This window comes from Anser anser (assembly GCF_964211835.1).
Source record: "Anser anser genome assembly, chromosome: 4".
Classification (NCBI taxonomy): Eukaryota; Metazoa; Chordata; class Aves; order Anseriformes; family Anatidae; genus Anser; species Anser anser.
In genome coordinates, this window is record NC_139724.1 from 59,537,345 (window position 1) to 59,552,239 (window position 14,895).

General features: G+C 42.7%; 2 protein-coding genes across 2 annotated transcripts in view; one reads left to right on the plus strand and one right to left on the minus strand.

Moving 5' to 3' along the window:
- Positions 1–863: 863 nt before the first annotated feature.
- SMIM20 (small integral membrane protein 20) lies at positions 864–5,724 on the minus strand. The gene is made up of 3 exons (XM_083835747.1): positions 5,591–5,724; positions 2,696–2,752; positions 864–1,402 (listed from the first exon to the last, which is right to left on the minus strand). Exons 1-3 carry the CDS (start codon positions 5,697–5,699, stop codon positions 1,365–1,367), a joined length of 204 nt encoding a protein of 67 aa, XP_083691873.1. The 5' UTR covers positions 5,700–5,724; the 3' UTR covers positions 864–1,364.
- Positions 5,725–5,951: 227 nt separating this feature from the next.
- Positions 5,952–14,895, plus strand: part of SEL1L3 (SEL1L family member 3) — a 37,792-nt gene continuing 28,848 nt past the window's right edge. The window contains exons 1-3 of the mRNA XM_083835709.1: positions 5,952–6,085; positions 10,030–10,597; positions 12,463–12,589. Of these exons, the coding sequence (XP_083691835.1) occupies positions 6,029–6,085; positions 10,030–10,597; positions 12,463–12,589 (752 nt within the window). The 5' untranslated portion in view covers positions 5,952–6,028. The remainder of the gene's footprint in view (positions 6,086–10,029; positions 10,598–12,462; positions 12,590–14,895) is intronic.

The window sequence follows — 14,895 nt, forward strand, 5'->3', positions numbered from 1 at the left end:
CAATCCGTAACAACTGTAGGTTATAGAGTGCTTCTTCTGAAATCTGAACACATCATTTATTCAGAACCTATTGTTAAGAGAAACATCCAATTAGGGTAAAGATCTTTAGCGGGGGCAATTCTTTACTAGGCTGTTTTGATGATCAGCATGCTTACCATAAAAATACGTTCTAAAAGCTCAGCCCAGCAGCCAAGTGGTTGGCACCTTTACGAAAACACATTTAAGATAGAACAGCAGACAAGCAGAGTAAGAAAAAAAAGAAAAAAAAAAGTGAGAAATAGTAGCATGAATGCCAAGGTCAGAAAAGAACGAGGGGAAGGAGGTACTTCAGGCACCAGAGCGGTCTGTGCAGAGGACCATTGCAGAGCAGATATCCATGCTGCAACCCATGGAGGATCCCACATCACAGCAGCTGGATTATTTCCTGAAGGAACTGCAGCTCATGAAGAACCCATGCTGGAACAGGTTCTCCTGAGAGGAGCTGCAGCCTGCGGAGAGACCACGTTGGAGCAGGGAAGAAGTGTGAGGAAGAAGGAGCAGCAGAGGAACTGCTACAAACTCACTAGAACCCCACTCCCCATGTGCTGCTAGGGGGCTGGGGTAGATGAGTCAGGAATGAAGAAGCAAAGTTAAGCCTGAAAGAGGAGGGGAGAGGGGAATGTTGGAGTGTTTTATTTTTTTTGTTGTTCGTTTCTCACTATCCAAACCTATTTTAATGGCAATAGATTACACTAATTTTCCCTGTTTTTATTTAGATCCATGAGTTTCTTCATGCTATTTTCCCCCTTCCTATCCAGGAGGAGAAATGAGAGAATGGCTGGCACTACTCGCAAAATAAATGATGAAATAAAAATACACATTGGTTTGAAAGGAAGAAATTTTAATGTACAAATTCACACTCACCGTGTTATATTTTGCATAAGAGAGCACAAATCTGCAGTGGTCTCTCTCAGTCTAAACTTCTATCATGTTTTCATAAAACCACAAAAAGTAATTCTCAAACTAGGGAGGAAACTGCAGTGGTCTGCATGATTTAGTCTATTCATATTTTTTTCTAGAAGTGTTTACAGATTAACCACAAAAATAATTCTTCTTCCCTTTTCTCAAGGAAATAAATATTTCACTTTTAAAATTAATCCTTCAGCACTCTAACAATCTGTGCATTGTTACCAAAGCACCTTCTATCAAATTAGCATTTTTTTCCTCTTGGCATTCCAGCCAGTAGCATTTGTTGCTCCTCATGCGCCCACACAGCATATTCAGAATTCTTCTCCAGCGACACCCACTGGCACACTTCAGTGTAAGAAGAAACAGCTGAAGAGTCCGTCTTCAGTTCTGCCTTGCAATGCACCCAGCCAGCGACATTACTTTCTTCCAAAGGGATCAGACCACACTTTTAACCCTATAAATCAAATATGATAATACCAGCAGTTCATAACTAGAGCATTGGGGAAAACAAACAAACAAACAAACAAATCTTGTCTTCTATTCCAGCCTTGTGGACAAAAATTGAAAGAATCTAACATTTTCTGCACTGAGCTCTCAGCTCTGCTTAAGGTTGCAAAAATATTTATAAAGTCAACCTCATCTTGACCTTAAGCTTCAGATAATGGAAAATCTATTACACCCATGTGTAAGGTGTTCCAAGATCGTTGGGAAAAAAAACCACTAGAACTGCACCTTGGCTGGATTTTGTTTTCAACTAGTGGATTTCATAAATTCTTATTGGCAGCTAAATTTGAATTAAAAAATTATACTGAGGATGATTAGTCATCAAGTACCTGCATCTTGGATAAATGAGACAGTCCAATCTTCTTTACTATTTAATAAAAAGGCAGATTTACCAGGCTCCTATTTCATAATAATTTCCTGCTCTTCTTCAACATTTCACCACCTTCTTGGAAAGCAAGTCCTGCACTGACGAATTAACTGATGTGCGTAGTTAGGACATGGCATTAATCCTATTGGATTTTCCCCTGCTGCTGCTGTCAGGCTTTTCTAAAAATAGGAACAAGTTATCCTTTAACATATTCAAATACAAACTGTTTCATCAAGACAAGCATTCTTGTATCTTTAAACAAGAAATGCCAACCTTGCATAATGAATTGCCAACTCTGTTACCTAAGAGACAATAAACTATCAGGGATGGTCTGACATACTACAGTTTTGTTCCTCCATACTTTCCTACCAACAAGAGGTAGAAAAGAATGGGGGAATAGCAGGTATCAAAAAGCTATTATCGTTGCATTCAAAACCTCCATTTGTGTTACGGATTTCTGCCTTAACCCTCCTACCATGAGCTTGGAAGCTACTGATAATTTCCTCATAAACTGTGGTTAAGCTGAGTTGTAAAGCAGTACTCAACAAAACAAGGGTGCAACAGGGTATTTTCTACAGCTAGAGCCCAGACCACTCATGGTTCCTTTACTCTGAGCTGGTTTTCTGCTGTGGAAACTGTTTAAGAAAGACTGAAGATTACTGAATAACTACAATTTTATTTGACCAGTTAGATCAACTGAAAACAGGTTTAGCAAATCCGTAATTTGTAAACCTGAGAAAACACATTCTTGATAAGTTTATTATACATGTATTCTTTGAATGTAATCTTCACTGTATTGTTTAAATCTATAGAAATACTCAGGTCTTACTTCAAGACCTTTAAAGCAATCAATGCAAACACGTGAACTGAGTATACCTGGAGGCTGAATATCCTCTTGAACAATACCAGCTCGGTTTATTGACTGTTCTTTCTCTGGAAAACAAAACAGAAACAACACTACTTATAAAAAGAAAATACCAGACACCTTGCCTGTACGTAATAAAGCAACACTGAAAATTACATTCATTCTGAATCCTACACAGTAAAACTCTGGTGAGTATCTGTGTATGCAACACAAATGTAGCATTCACACTTAGCAAGGAAACTAACAGCTAGTTTGTTCTGAGAGATTACAACCTGTAAGATAGTCATCTTAAAGTAATGATTACTTTTCTAAAAAATGCTGATATACCTGTTGCGATGCCATAACTTAAGCAATGACCGGTACTTTTAGGAGCTACCCCTCACATGCTCAATGCAAAACTCCTCAAAAGATTTATTACTTCCAGAACCAGTGATCCCCATCTTCAGGTCCTGAAAAATCTTTTGTCTCATCACAAACAGATTTCATGGCAGCATCTATAAAATTACTGCTGGCAAACTTCATGAAATTGAGTATTAGGAGGATGTTTTCCACAGAGTGGGCCTGTCTCAGGGTTTTTTTGTTTTTTTTTTTTTTTAAATCAAAACACTTCCAGAAAGAGAAATGGACAAAACCGTATCATTTTCCCTGTTTCCCTCCCTTTTTTCCCCCTTTCCAGTCAAGTGCTTTACCACTGTAGTGCTTTGAACAGGAAGTCAAAGCTTGTCTGGATTATTAGCCTTTTGTCAATCCCACTGAATTTTTTAATCCTCTAAAAAAATTGTTGTGTGCACTGTCTCAGGTGAAACTCTGAACTAAGCCCACCTTAAAACTAAAGTTTTTGCACATCCTACCACACTTAGAATGCACAAGCACTGCATGTTATCAGGCTGTCTAGGTACATGACTAAGGCTACTAGACACTAGCAGGAATATCAAGGGGACAGGCACTCAGTTCTGTCCACTGAGAATAACAATTGCTGTTCCATACTCTTTAGCATACAAAATCTCAATCCATTTTCAAACAATAGGGTGTAAAACTCAGAGAAAACAGAACCAATTAGGGCAAGGAATCAGACTTATTCCTAGACATGGAGAAGGACAGCCAAAGAGTATGAGATAGATGCTAAAATAAGAGGAGAGGCAGAGATCAAAATGGGAATCAATTTGAGAGGTCTGTCTGAAACACACTTGGGGTGAACAGAAAGAGCTGTTGGCTGGTCAGGCAAAGAAACCAGCACAGAGAAGAAACAGACGAGAAACACAGAGACTGGACACAGAATGGCCAATAGGGAGTCTAGGATGGGGCCTGGAAGCAACTTGGAAAATGGGTAAAACAAAGAAAAATGAGAAAAAGCCAGTCTCGATGGCAGGACAACCACCTCACAGGATGCGGAAGGAGCAGAGTCTCACAATTCAGCAAAAACATGGATTCTACTGAGAAAATGCCTTATTCCCATCTGGCGTCAACCCAAATAGATTCTGTCAACCAGCTGCATTAATTAATCTAAGTGGAAGAGGTGGAAAGATCTCAAGGTTTCAATGCTGCCACTAAACTATGTGTTTAGTATGAGGAAATAGTCTATTTTAAAACTAGTCCCAGACATGAAAATATTAGGAACATCAAAGCTAGAAACGGAGATGCTAAAAAGCTATAAAATTATAGCATTTATTTATGAAATTAAGTCAGAAACCCCTGTGTGCACAATTTATGGCACAAATTAGCAATTTGATTACACGCTGTTTTCCCAAGTATCTTCCATTTTATTTGTTAAACCTCTAGGAACTCCTCTGAAGATGTGTGAGTATCACACAGAAAATACTTGTTCCTGAGCATACCGTGCCTCACTTGTGCAGAATTCAGGTGACACACAAGAAACACGAGGCTGAAGAAAGAAAAGATGGCTCTCCACGTTTACGTAGCTGAATGTCACTCGAGAACTACAATCCATTCTCGCCTCTTGCAGGATTACTACGGGATGCAAACCCAGATGTCCAACTGCAGACCCAGCTTCCCAATACGCAGAAATAATGAGTATTCACCCACAGCTCAAGTTAATTGGGGGGAGCAGCAATCTTCTGGAAGTTTTGTTGCTATACAGCTTACTAGACTGTACTCAGAAAATTAATACCTCTGCAGCCCAAACCCTAAAATTATTATTTCCACAGCAGTACCACAACCATGAAAGTCCATGTCCACTCTAAGTGTTAGGTGAGTGCTTGTGCTGCTCTCATGCAACTGGTGAGCATCAAGGAAAGCAACAGGGATCACAGAATATCCCAAGGTGGAAGGGAAGTTACTGACGGTGCAGTCCAAGGAGAGTTTGAGCAGAATGTGCTAAATAAAGTCTAGAATCAGGCACGAAATACCAAGTGTAAGTATTTACTAACTGTACACTGCCCATTTTATGTGTTAAACGGAGACTTAAAAAAATTCCTGACAGGGATCATTTGCTTATGTAACCTGCAAACACAGGTGAGGAAATTATCCATTGGCTCTCTCCCTTCCGTAATGATCAATCACACACAATATTTTTGGAGCCAACACCACAAGTAAAAAAGAGTAAGGTAGGCGAAGAAGAGTAAGGATTTTAAATGGGAACACAGGGGAGAACACCTGTCTTTGGGGGCAGTCTGCAGCTTCACCAACATTAAATAACTCCCGTTGCTTTCAGTTACATTTTACTTCACTTCCAAAGCGAGGCTAAAGTCCCTCGGAGAAGATCAATAAGTTTGCCGCCCTATTTTTGGTCATTCTTCCTAGAACCCCCTCAGGAGCCCCACCAGCCGCCGGCAGCGGGGTGCCGGGCGGCGGGCAGACGGCAGGAGCCCCGTGTGGCAGCGCCGAGCGACCTCCGGGGACACGGCTCCCCGGCGCCCCCCGGCTCCCTGCGGCCCCCCGGCACTCACTGTACTCGTCCGGCAGCAGCAGCGGCCTGAAGTAGATGGGGTACAGGGCCGCCCCCACCACGGCCACGAAGCCGCCGAAGATGCCCAGCGTGCGGCTCAGCCCCGCCATGATGGCGGCGGCCCCCTCCTCTTCCTCCTCCACCGAGGCTCCGCCGCTGCCGGTTCCGGGGCTGATGGCGGCCGCCCGGAGCCGTGCTCCTCGCCTCCCGGTGCGGCACGGGGGGACAGGACACGGCAGGCTCCCCGCAGGCCGGAGGGGACGCGAGGGCGGCGGCGGCTGCTGCTCGGGGCGAGCCGCTGCCCTGCCCGGCCGGCGGCTCCTCCTCCTCCAGGAAGCCGGATCCGCCGCAGCCCTGTCGGCCGGGCAGTGGGCAGCGCCGCCACGCCGATGGGCGCCTCCTCGTCCCCCTGCTGCTGCTGCTGAGCCGCCGCGGCAGCATGGAGCCCGCCGGGCTGCCCCGCCGCGTCCCCCCGCTCCTCCTCCTCCTCCTCACGGTGAGTGGCGAAGCACCTGCCGCGCTCCCCCCCGGGCGGCCGTAAAATGGTGGCGGGGCTGAGGAACCGGCCCCGGGGGGCCGGGGGGCTCGGGGCTGGCAAGCTTTGTGTAGTGAAGCCCTTTAAACTGAACCCTTTTAGCTTGAACCCCTTTGAACTGGACCCCTTAGGGTTGGAAGAGTGGGGTGCCTCTGGTGTCTGCCTCGGGGTGCATCAGCCGCTGGAAACAATCGCGTTGTAAAGGCGTCTGCTGAACTAAGCTTCTTTCCCCTCTTTGCTGCTGCGAAATGCAAACTCCTGTCCAAGTCTTCGTTTGCGTACCCGGTATGGGTACATAGGAGCAGGTCGGCACCCTTTTGTGGCAGGTCTCCTCTTCACACATCCTAAAAAAGCGTGACGTGGCGGGTGTGCGCAGGTAAAGGGCTGGGGTTACCTTCAGGTGTGGTGCGAACTGGTGTGATCCCAAAGGCTCATGTGGAATTTCTGCAAGGGTGAGCTCTTACCCCGCTGAGATCGTATTCCAGTGAGTGAAGGCACCGTTTCTGTGGTATTTCACCACTGCAAATGCTCACTTTCCTACTAATTGTTGTGATTTTCTCCCACAGTGATTTTACCCCAGCACTGGTGAGATGGCTCGGGCTCACTCCCTCAGGTTCAGCAGGTTTAAGAAAAAGATCCAAGAAGAAAACTTGGACGGCTTTTACAATCAAGTTGCCCCACACAATGAAGCCTCTGTGCCTTTCTTGCTGAGCCCTGCCTGTCTCATGATACCATTTTTAATCCACCATAGCTGGCCTGTTTACTACACTGGGAAAATTTTACTTTTAAATCTCATAATCACACTCATTGTGTAATCCTTTCATCCTAGCTCTCTGTAGCCAGAGATTATGTACAATTAACCCTGTGTTGTCTGAGGTAATGCTGAGGGAAGTGATGTTTAGGGTTCCTCACAGAAAGATTTATTTAATAGGCACGCTGCCCAGTACGTGAGAGCGATGTACAGAGGTAACCAGGTGGGAACAGACTCAGCCACTGTCTAGAAAAGTTTGCTGTCCGTGGTCTGCCACAGCTGCATCGCTGTGGGATCACTCGGGGGGTCTTTTCACTGTGTTCCTTGCTGGATGAGCATCCTGAAGGATTTATGAGGTGTGGTGCAACAGCACACCCGACTGTGCTTCGTGCATTTTTGCAGTTTGTGCCTCAATACCTGAGGCACCACAGAATACAAAGAAAAGATTCTTGACTAAGCCTGTGCGAGCCATTTTGCAGAGCGGGCACTGAGGGCAAGGCAGCTGAAGCTGACCTTATGCATCAGTGGTCACGCTTTGTCATGCTTAGGTGCTCTCGGAGCAGTTTGTACTACAAGGAGCTGGCTTTGAGTTGCCTTGGGATATCCCCACCACAGGAAAAAAAAAAAAAAAAAAAAAAACCACACCACTAGCATAATTTCTGCCAGTCAGCCTTTCATTGGAAGCCGGATGGCCACATTTCACATCCTGCTGCGTCTTTGCTAATGAACCCTGCCAGACCCAAGCTGTCTTTGCTGGGAGCCAGCTCCCATATCTCTGTGCTGGAGAAACCCCTGGGAAAACTGAGAGCTGCCTGGATGATTTGTAGCTGTAAATACGTGTATGCGGTAAGCATGCAGTGGTAACACGATGATTTGTAGTGTCTACCTGGTAGACTTCAATGTTTTGTGATAACCAAATGGCATGACTTTTATAAACTGGGGGCCATGCCATAAGGGAAATCATAATAAATCATACAGATCAAGCAGTTTTCACATACTGTTTCTTGCAAGGTCAAAAAGTATTTGATAGATATGGATGGTATCCATCAAGTGGAAGAGGTTTAGCGTAATTTGTGTTTGCTGTTGTGTCTGTTCTTTAGAGATATCTATAACCATAAAAGGTTTACATAAGAAACATGTCGTAATAGTATCTCTGCCTGAGAGGTATCGGAGTCAAAATCAAGGTTCTCTAATCAGCTTTTTAATTGGTGTTTGTGCAGGTGTTTTATTGCAGGTTGTGATAGTAACTTCCAACGGACACCAACCTCTTTCTGCTATTCCTTTTTTATCCCCTTCAGTAGGTCCTTCATAAAACACATCATATAAACACGGATCTGCAGATAGATTTGTTATATTCAAAGGAATATTTCTGCTGCGCTTTGCCACTAGTGACTGAAATGCTAATTCAGTTTTATAGAATTTTATAGGATGGGAAATAAGACGGGGAGAGAAAGGCTGTTACTCTGAAGAGACTACCTATTGTAAAAAGCTTAGATCCCAACATCATGGAGCGTTTTTCCTTTTTATGGCATTTTATTTGGTCAAAACAGACATTTGGGGGCTTACGTGTGTTTATGCTCAGCATCATTGCACATTTGGCTTCCTGTGTCTCTCGTCGGACACGAGAAGATAAGGAACAGTCAGTTGTTCTTGTGGGAAGTAATTTGAGCGACAAGTTCAAAAAGACCAATAAAAGTAAATAAATCTTGTTATCTAGAGTTATCCAGTTGCTAGCTGTGATAGCCACCTTTCTCATCCAAAAGTTTCTTCATTCAGTTATGTCTTCCAACTTCTGCTTTGAATAAAGGGGAAAAAGAGCATTTGGTCAGACAATTAAATCTAAAATTATCTGTAGGAAGGAGGAGGTAGTACAGGTAAACTTAGTTGTAGCTTTTCCTAATATTTACAGCTTCACATGTTTTGAAGATTATTTTTTTTCAGAGTAGCTTTCAAGGACTTGCAATGTATTTGTAAGAAATAAAAAACAAAATGATTTATCATCAGGGATTTTTACTGATCCCTATCTTGGAACATGGGCAAGGTCTTGTCCTGCAGGTTCACAGCACATGCTTCTAATAACTAGAAATGTACAAGCCACATGGTTGAAGCTTTTAAATATTTTGAGAATTGCAGTGAAAAAGCCATCAGTCCGAGGTACAAGATCCAAGATACATTTCAATTCAATCTGTTTAAGCTTAGCAAAGTTACAAGTCCCTGAAAACAGAGCCTCTCATTTTGAGTAATCCTAACTACCGGCTTGCCTGGCAGTCCTAAGAGGCGATTGGGGATGTTTTAGACAGATCAGGGAATCTGGCAGCAGTGCAGTGACAGTGGCTGGCCCTCTGAGCCGAGTAATCCTTGGTATCCTGGCAGCACATCAATCCAGTCACTGACCGCTGAGCAGAAAGAAAAAAAGCAGATTGAAGCTTTGGAGACGACAACTTCAGCGCAGAGGATAATCCTGGCGGGTGTCCAAGAACTCACGAAGTATATAATGGGCATAGCGAGAGAGAGCAAAAGCTGAGCAAATGTCTTCTGCTGGTCTCGCTGCCCAGATTTGTAAGCCCATTTTGTGGATAGGAATGTTTCTGTAGTAAGTTCCTAAATGCTTTCAGAACATGGATTCATTCTCAGGAAACCTCAGAGTGCTGCTTTAGTCGTTATTCCAGCTCTTTGGATACCCGCATGAGAGGTAACACAACTAGTTAACTTTTTAGAAAGAGAGAAATACCAGGCTGCAGCCGTGCCAGCCAGCAACGATAGGATGAATAAATGCCAGCGCACTTCTGTATATATTCTTTAGGCTTGATCCAGGGAACATGTGTAAATAGCATGACGTGAAAGTCAGTATCTTAGTAGACCGGATTGCACTTGCAGAAGGATACACCCTATAAGTACATTTTGTTGGGAAGCATATGTGGCTTTGAGAAGTCAACATAGGTGAGTTATTACTGTTAAAACCTTGATGGTATCTCTTTAGTAATTCATATGCACCTGCTGTGTGAAGGAATCCTGGTATTTTGGAGTCTGAGTACTGTGTATAAACCTCCTGCTCCTGCAGTGTCCTGTTATTGTTGACAGTGTATTGGTAATCTTGCACATGTCGGTTCTCTGGTTAACACAGTGGTTTTACTCTGTCTGTTTTTCCTTCCAGAATTTCATGCCATCCTTTGGAAAGGAGACGTTACGGACAACAGCTGTTACTCCACAGTTTGAACGAAACGTGGATTATGCGGACTTCATTCATTTAAACATTTTGGAAAAGAAAGTTCTTAACAATTCTGAGGTTTTAGTTCAGTATTTATGTTCTAAGCCTTGTATCGTCAACTTGGAAGCGGTAGCCTCCTCAGAGTTCAGGACTGGCGTACCAGTATACAGAAGGAGGTGGAAGGATGAGAAGAACCTTTACATTAGTCAAACTCGGCAAGTGCATTTGAAGTTCCCAAGCATCATGGTTTACAGGGATGATTATATCATCAGAAACTCAATAATGGTGCACAGTGTGATATTATATGCATGGATTAGTCACAAACTAGTTAGCAGCTATGATGTTGAGCAGAATGAAAGCTACCAGGAGGCAGTAGCCAAAAATTACACTTTTTTAGAAGCAGTTCCGCCTTTTGAACGCCCATATAAAGACCACAAAGTCTGTCTTCAGTGGGGCACTGACTATTTGTGGATGCTCCAGGCAAACAAGATACCCCAGTGCCCTCATGAAAGCGGTATGTGTAATGTCACTTTTTTTTTTTTTAATTTCTTCTGAGGGGACTAACAGGACCCAGATAACATCTTTGTAAGCTGTTAACATTTATTACAGGTACACGCTTTTTGTGTGGAACGATTTACTTGGCCCACATTGTTGACTGTGTAAGCTTAGTAACTGCAGGGTTGGAGCTTCAAATGACCAAAGTCATCTTGTCTTTCATAGTCAGCTTGTTTAATCACAGCCAGCCTGGAGATCTCTTGCAGCACTGCCTTTTATTTTCTAAGCATATTCACAAAATATTTATCTAAAACTCGCTGAGGTCAATGGACGCCATTCCTTCAAAGAGAGTTGTTCAGTCCCATATTGCATTATTTCAACGTCAGTCCTGCAGTTCTTACATATGTAACTCTCATATGGGTCATCTCAGGTTTTCTGCTTAAGATGAGTGCCATATACTTGGAAACAGATTTTTTAAGACTTTGTAGTGAAATAAACATTACGGTACTTTTTTCCTTTTTTTTTTTTTGCTGAAGCCATTATGAACAACCAGTTTTTATTAAATAGTTTTAAAATTAAAAATATGCTTTTAATAAATTTATTTTTCAGCAATGCTAATTTTTCAACATTTATGCTAGTGTTAAAAAACTAAATATGAAATATGCTGTATTTGACCATTTTGGTTGAATTCTGTTTTCTATTCAGGTATAGATTCACACAAATCACAAGGAAAAATAACTATCTGCTAAAGAAGAATTGTATCATTTACAATTTGCTAACATAACAAAATACTAACCTTTAGGAGTGGTATACAAAAAAAAATTATATCAGGCCTATGCTTATAGTTTTAGTATTTATGGGTCTAAATATGAAGTCTTTATTTTGGCCTGCCTGTTTTATATATTCTGAAACCCACAACTCTGCTTGCTGGGTTTTCTCGGAGTTATCTTGATTTTTTTTTTTTCCTGTCCGCCTGTCTCTAGCTTTACAATTTAAAATTTTTGTTGTTGTTAACCAGAAAGGTTATTTGCTTCTAAAGGGTTCTCTCCTAGAAAATCTTGTAAAGGTATTTGTGTCGTTTGGTTTTGCCACGTTGGCATGTAAATGCACTGAAAAGAACAGGGAAGCAAGGGAGTTGCTGCCTTCAGGGGCTTTCTAAAATACTTGTTAGAGACCAAGCATGTGAACTCTGACAACAGCGTGAAACATTTTACGGTTTATCTAATTGCTTTACAGGTAAGAACACTTAGAATACCAAGAAAAAGGAGGAAATAACATTTTATTCATTTTTTTTTTAAGAAGCTTGTAACAAATTGCTTGATTTTTAGGAAACCTCTTGATATGCCTTGAGTAAGCTTTGAACATCTTTTTCCAGTTTCTTATCAGGGCAGCATTATCAGTTAGATTTATTACAGGGTTACGTAAATCAGTTAAGAACAGAACTGGTATTTATTCACACGTACAGTATAAAGGGGAGACCTGAAAATGGAGAGCAAGCCCAAGAGCTGTGGAGTAATCTCACGTAGGCATAACCAAAGATAGAATGAGATTTAAATGAGCGACGTAAATTTTCTCCTTGCTAACTTTTGCTTAAGCTAACTTCTGCTTCAAATTTAAGCATCTTAGATGTAAATACCTGTCTTCCCTGCTTCTAACAGCAGCTGGGAATAGACTCCGTTTCACTTTTCTGTGGGTTATTCATTTCAAGACTGTAATGCATTTAAGAACAGTGAATGAACTTGTGCTTAAAGACTTATTGAAAGTTTGTGTTAATTTTTAATCTGTTGTGTACCTCAAATGTTTGACTATACAAGTGTGAGCTAATTAATTGCTCAGTTATCAATGGTTGTTTTCTGGCAGATTAAGAAAGACTGTATTTTGCAGATGGCGTTCAGATTCTCAACTTCATATATGCTTCCAGTGGGGAGAAGACAGGAATTGTGAAGAGATTTGAACAATTTGAAAACAGAGAACTTGAAACAGTCAGGCAACATCAGATTGATTATCCGATGTAAGTATAGGCAAGTAACTGAAGCGGGCCACAATTGGTTATTGAAGGCTGTAGGGTGTACTGAAATTCTTGGGCTGTATTCACAAAGTAAAGGAATATTGCCTGCTGTTTTGAGAAAAGGCTCAAAAGGAAACTAGTGAGCTATTCCTTCCGTTCTCTGATTTTATTTTTGGAGGGAATTAACCTGAACCTTAGAGGCATAATTACACAGCACTGCACTAAGATGTACTGTAGGAGATACCAGTGGTAGGTGAAACTGAGCTGGTTATGTACAGTTAGGGGAGGGTAGGTTAGCTGATACGTGCTGTCATGATCAGACAGCTGTCTCATGACTACCTAGCCCGAGGTTTTCTGCATTACAAAGAGATCTGCATTTCAAACACCATTTGCAGACTAATTGCAGTGGTTTCTTGCAAGGGCAGGCAGTGTAGAACAGCTTTTTTCCCTATAAATTCACACTAGTTATTTTGCAGAAGACAAGCTTTTAGTGATTAGAGTCCCCTGCCTTGATAAATCATCCAGTTTGAGCTTAACACTGTTTCCTTCCACCATCCCTGCGTAAACTGTCCTAGTCAGATGGGGTAAAACCACTTAGCTCTGCACACCATGCAGTTACAGAGAAATCCCACTGGTAGGATCATCCTTCTCTGCTCTTCTTCCTCTTCCCCAAACTGTCACAACTCTTCAGTCGTATTTTGCAACTTCAGACAAAAAAGTGTTTGTGCACGCATGCACGTGCATGCGTGTACATCCATAATCTCCCTTCCACCAGATGCCGTTACCCCAGCAACATTATCACAGAAATGGGAAATGGTTGCAGGAACTTGAGCTTGCCTGCTGCTTTGTGTTTGGCCTGTAATCAGAGAGTGCCAAAGACTTGTCGACCGGTCCAGGTTCCACACAGTTATTAGCCCTTATCCTGTAAGTCTGAAGTTGTCATTACAGAGCAGCTTTTAGCTCTTGGTCTCTTTAGGATGGGTGACAGCCGGGTTTACATAGCCTGCTGCCCTTCGCTCGCCAGTGCAGGTGCACTCTGCTTCTGGTACTGAAGCTCTGGTTGAGAAAACAGCGGGAATTCATGCAACTTCGTAGTGGCTCCACACAGTTCCAAATGTCTCTTGACTTCAGGTTATCTCTCCAGTGCTAACAGAAAGCATTGTCTGTGTGCTGTGGGTGCATGACAGCCTTGGGTAGCTCTATTAAGAAGTGGAAGAGATTTTTCCTTCAGCTGCTTGTATGTGAGTGGTGGTTCCCCCTGCACTGAGAGGCAAACAGGAGCGGATGGATCAAACTGAAGTTACTCGTTTGACTTCAGTCAAGGGTTTAGTTAATGAAAGCAGCTTTCCAAAATAGATTTGCCTTTATCGTTTAACAGGGTCGTTGAGCTTCAATGTAAAGGAAGAGGAGTGGAGGTAGGCAACAGTCATTTGAGGCAGCTGCCAGTGCACAGCCTGCAGCAGGGACAGGCTGGGACTGTGAGGGACTACTCGTCCTGCATGGCACTCTGCGGCAATGGAGGAGGTGAAATGAGTCAGCATTGTCCCCACCTGCATCCCCGGAAATTTGTCCAGATAGGTTATGTGCTCAGACTGACAGTCCAGGAGTAAATGGAGAGTACAGCATTTGAATTTGCTGTATTGCCAGAGACGAAAGACGGAAAGAGTGATGTTCAAGCCGAAGCGGTATTGCTGGAAGCACAGTGTCTGCCTGTAGATCACATAATGATATATTTACAAGCAGTCATGGTTTACAAACCTGTCTACCTCACCCATGTGCCAGCTGTGGAGGATATTATGTTACTGGCTATTTAAGGTGTAGTCTATGTTAGGGAAAATTTTATCTGCGTTTTGTTTTGTTTTTTTAACATGAGAGCAGCTGTTACACTTTCAGACTTACCTTGGTTAAGGCAGGAGGTACTGTGTGCCTAGAAACTTCTCGCAAGAGATGCAAGGCAAGCTGACCCAACAAATATTTGCATTGTGTCTTAATTACAATACCTCCTTCCAGAAGTTATTGAGAACTTTGTCAGAAAGCATTGTAATGCTTTGCTGGGCTGTATGTTGAAGCTAGGATTGTCAAAGGCATTCTGCATTTAGCTGACTTTGCTGTTACGGAAATAAGTGGCCAAGATCCTGTCAGTAGCACGGAGGCAGTTTTAGTCTGGCACAGAGAAACTCCTTAAAATCAGATCCAGTGGTACAAATTCTGCTTTTAGTGCCTTAGCAAATCTGCTTTGTAATGCCAGCAGAGCCAGTGAAACTGTTCCAGCTCTGTGCAGAAATTGCTCAGTAGATAACATTGTTGGG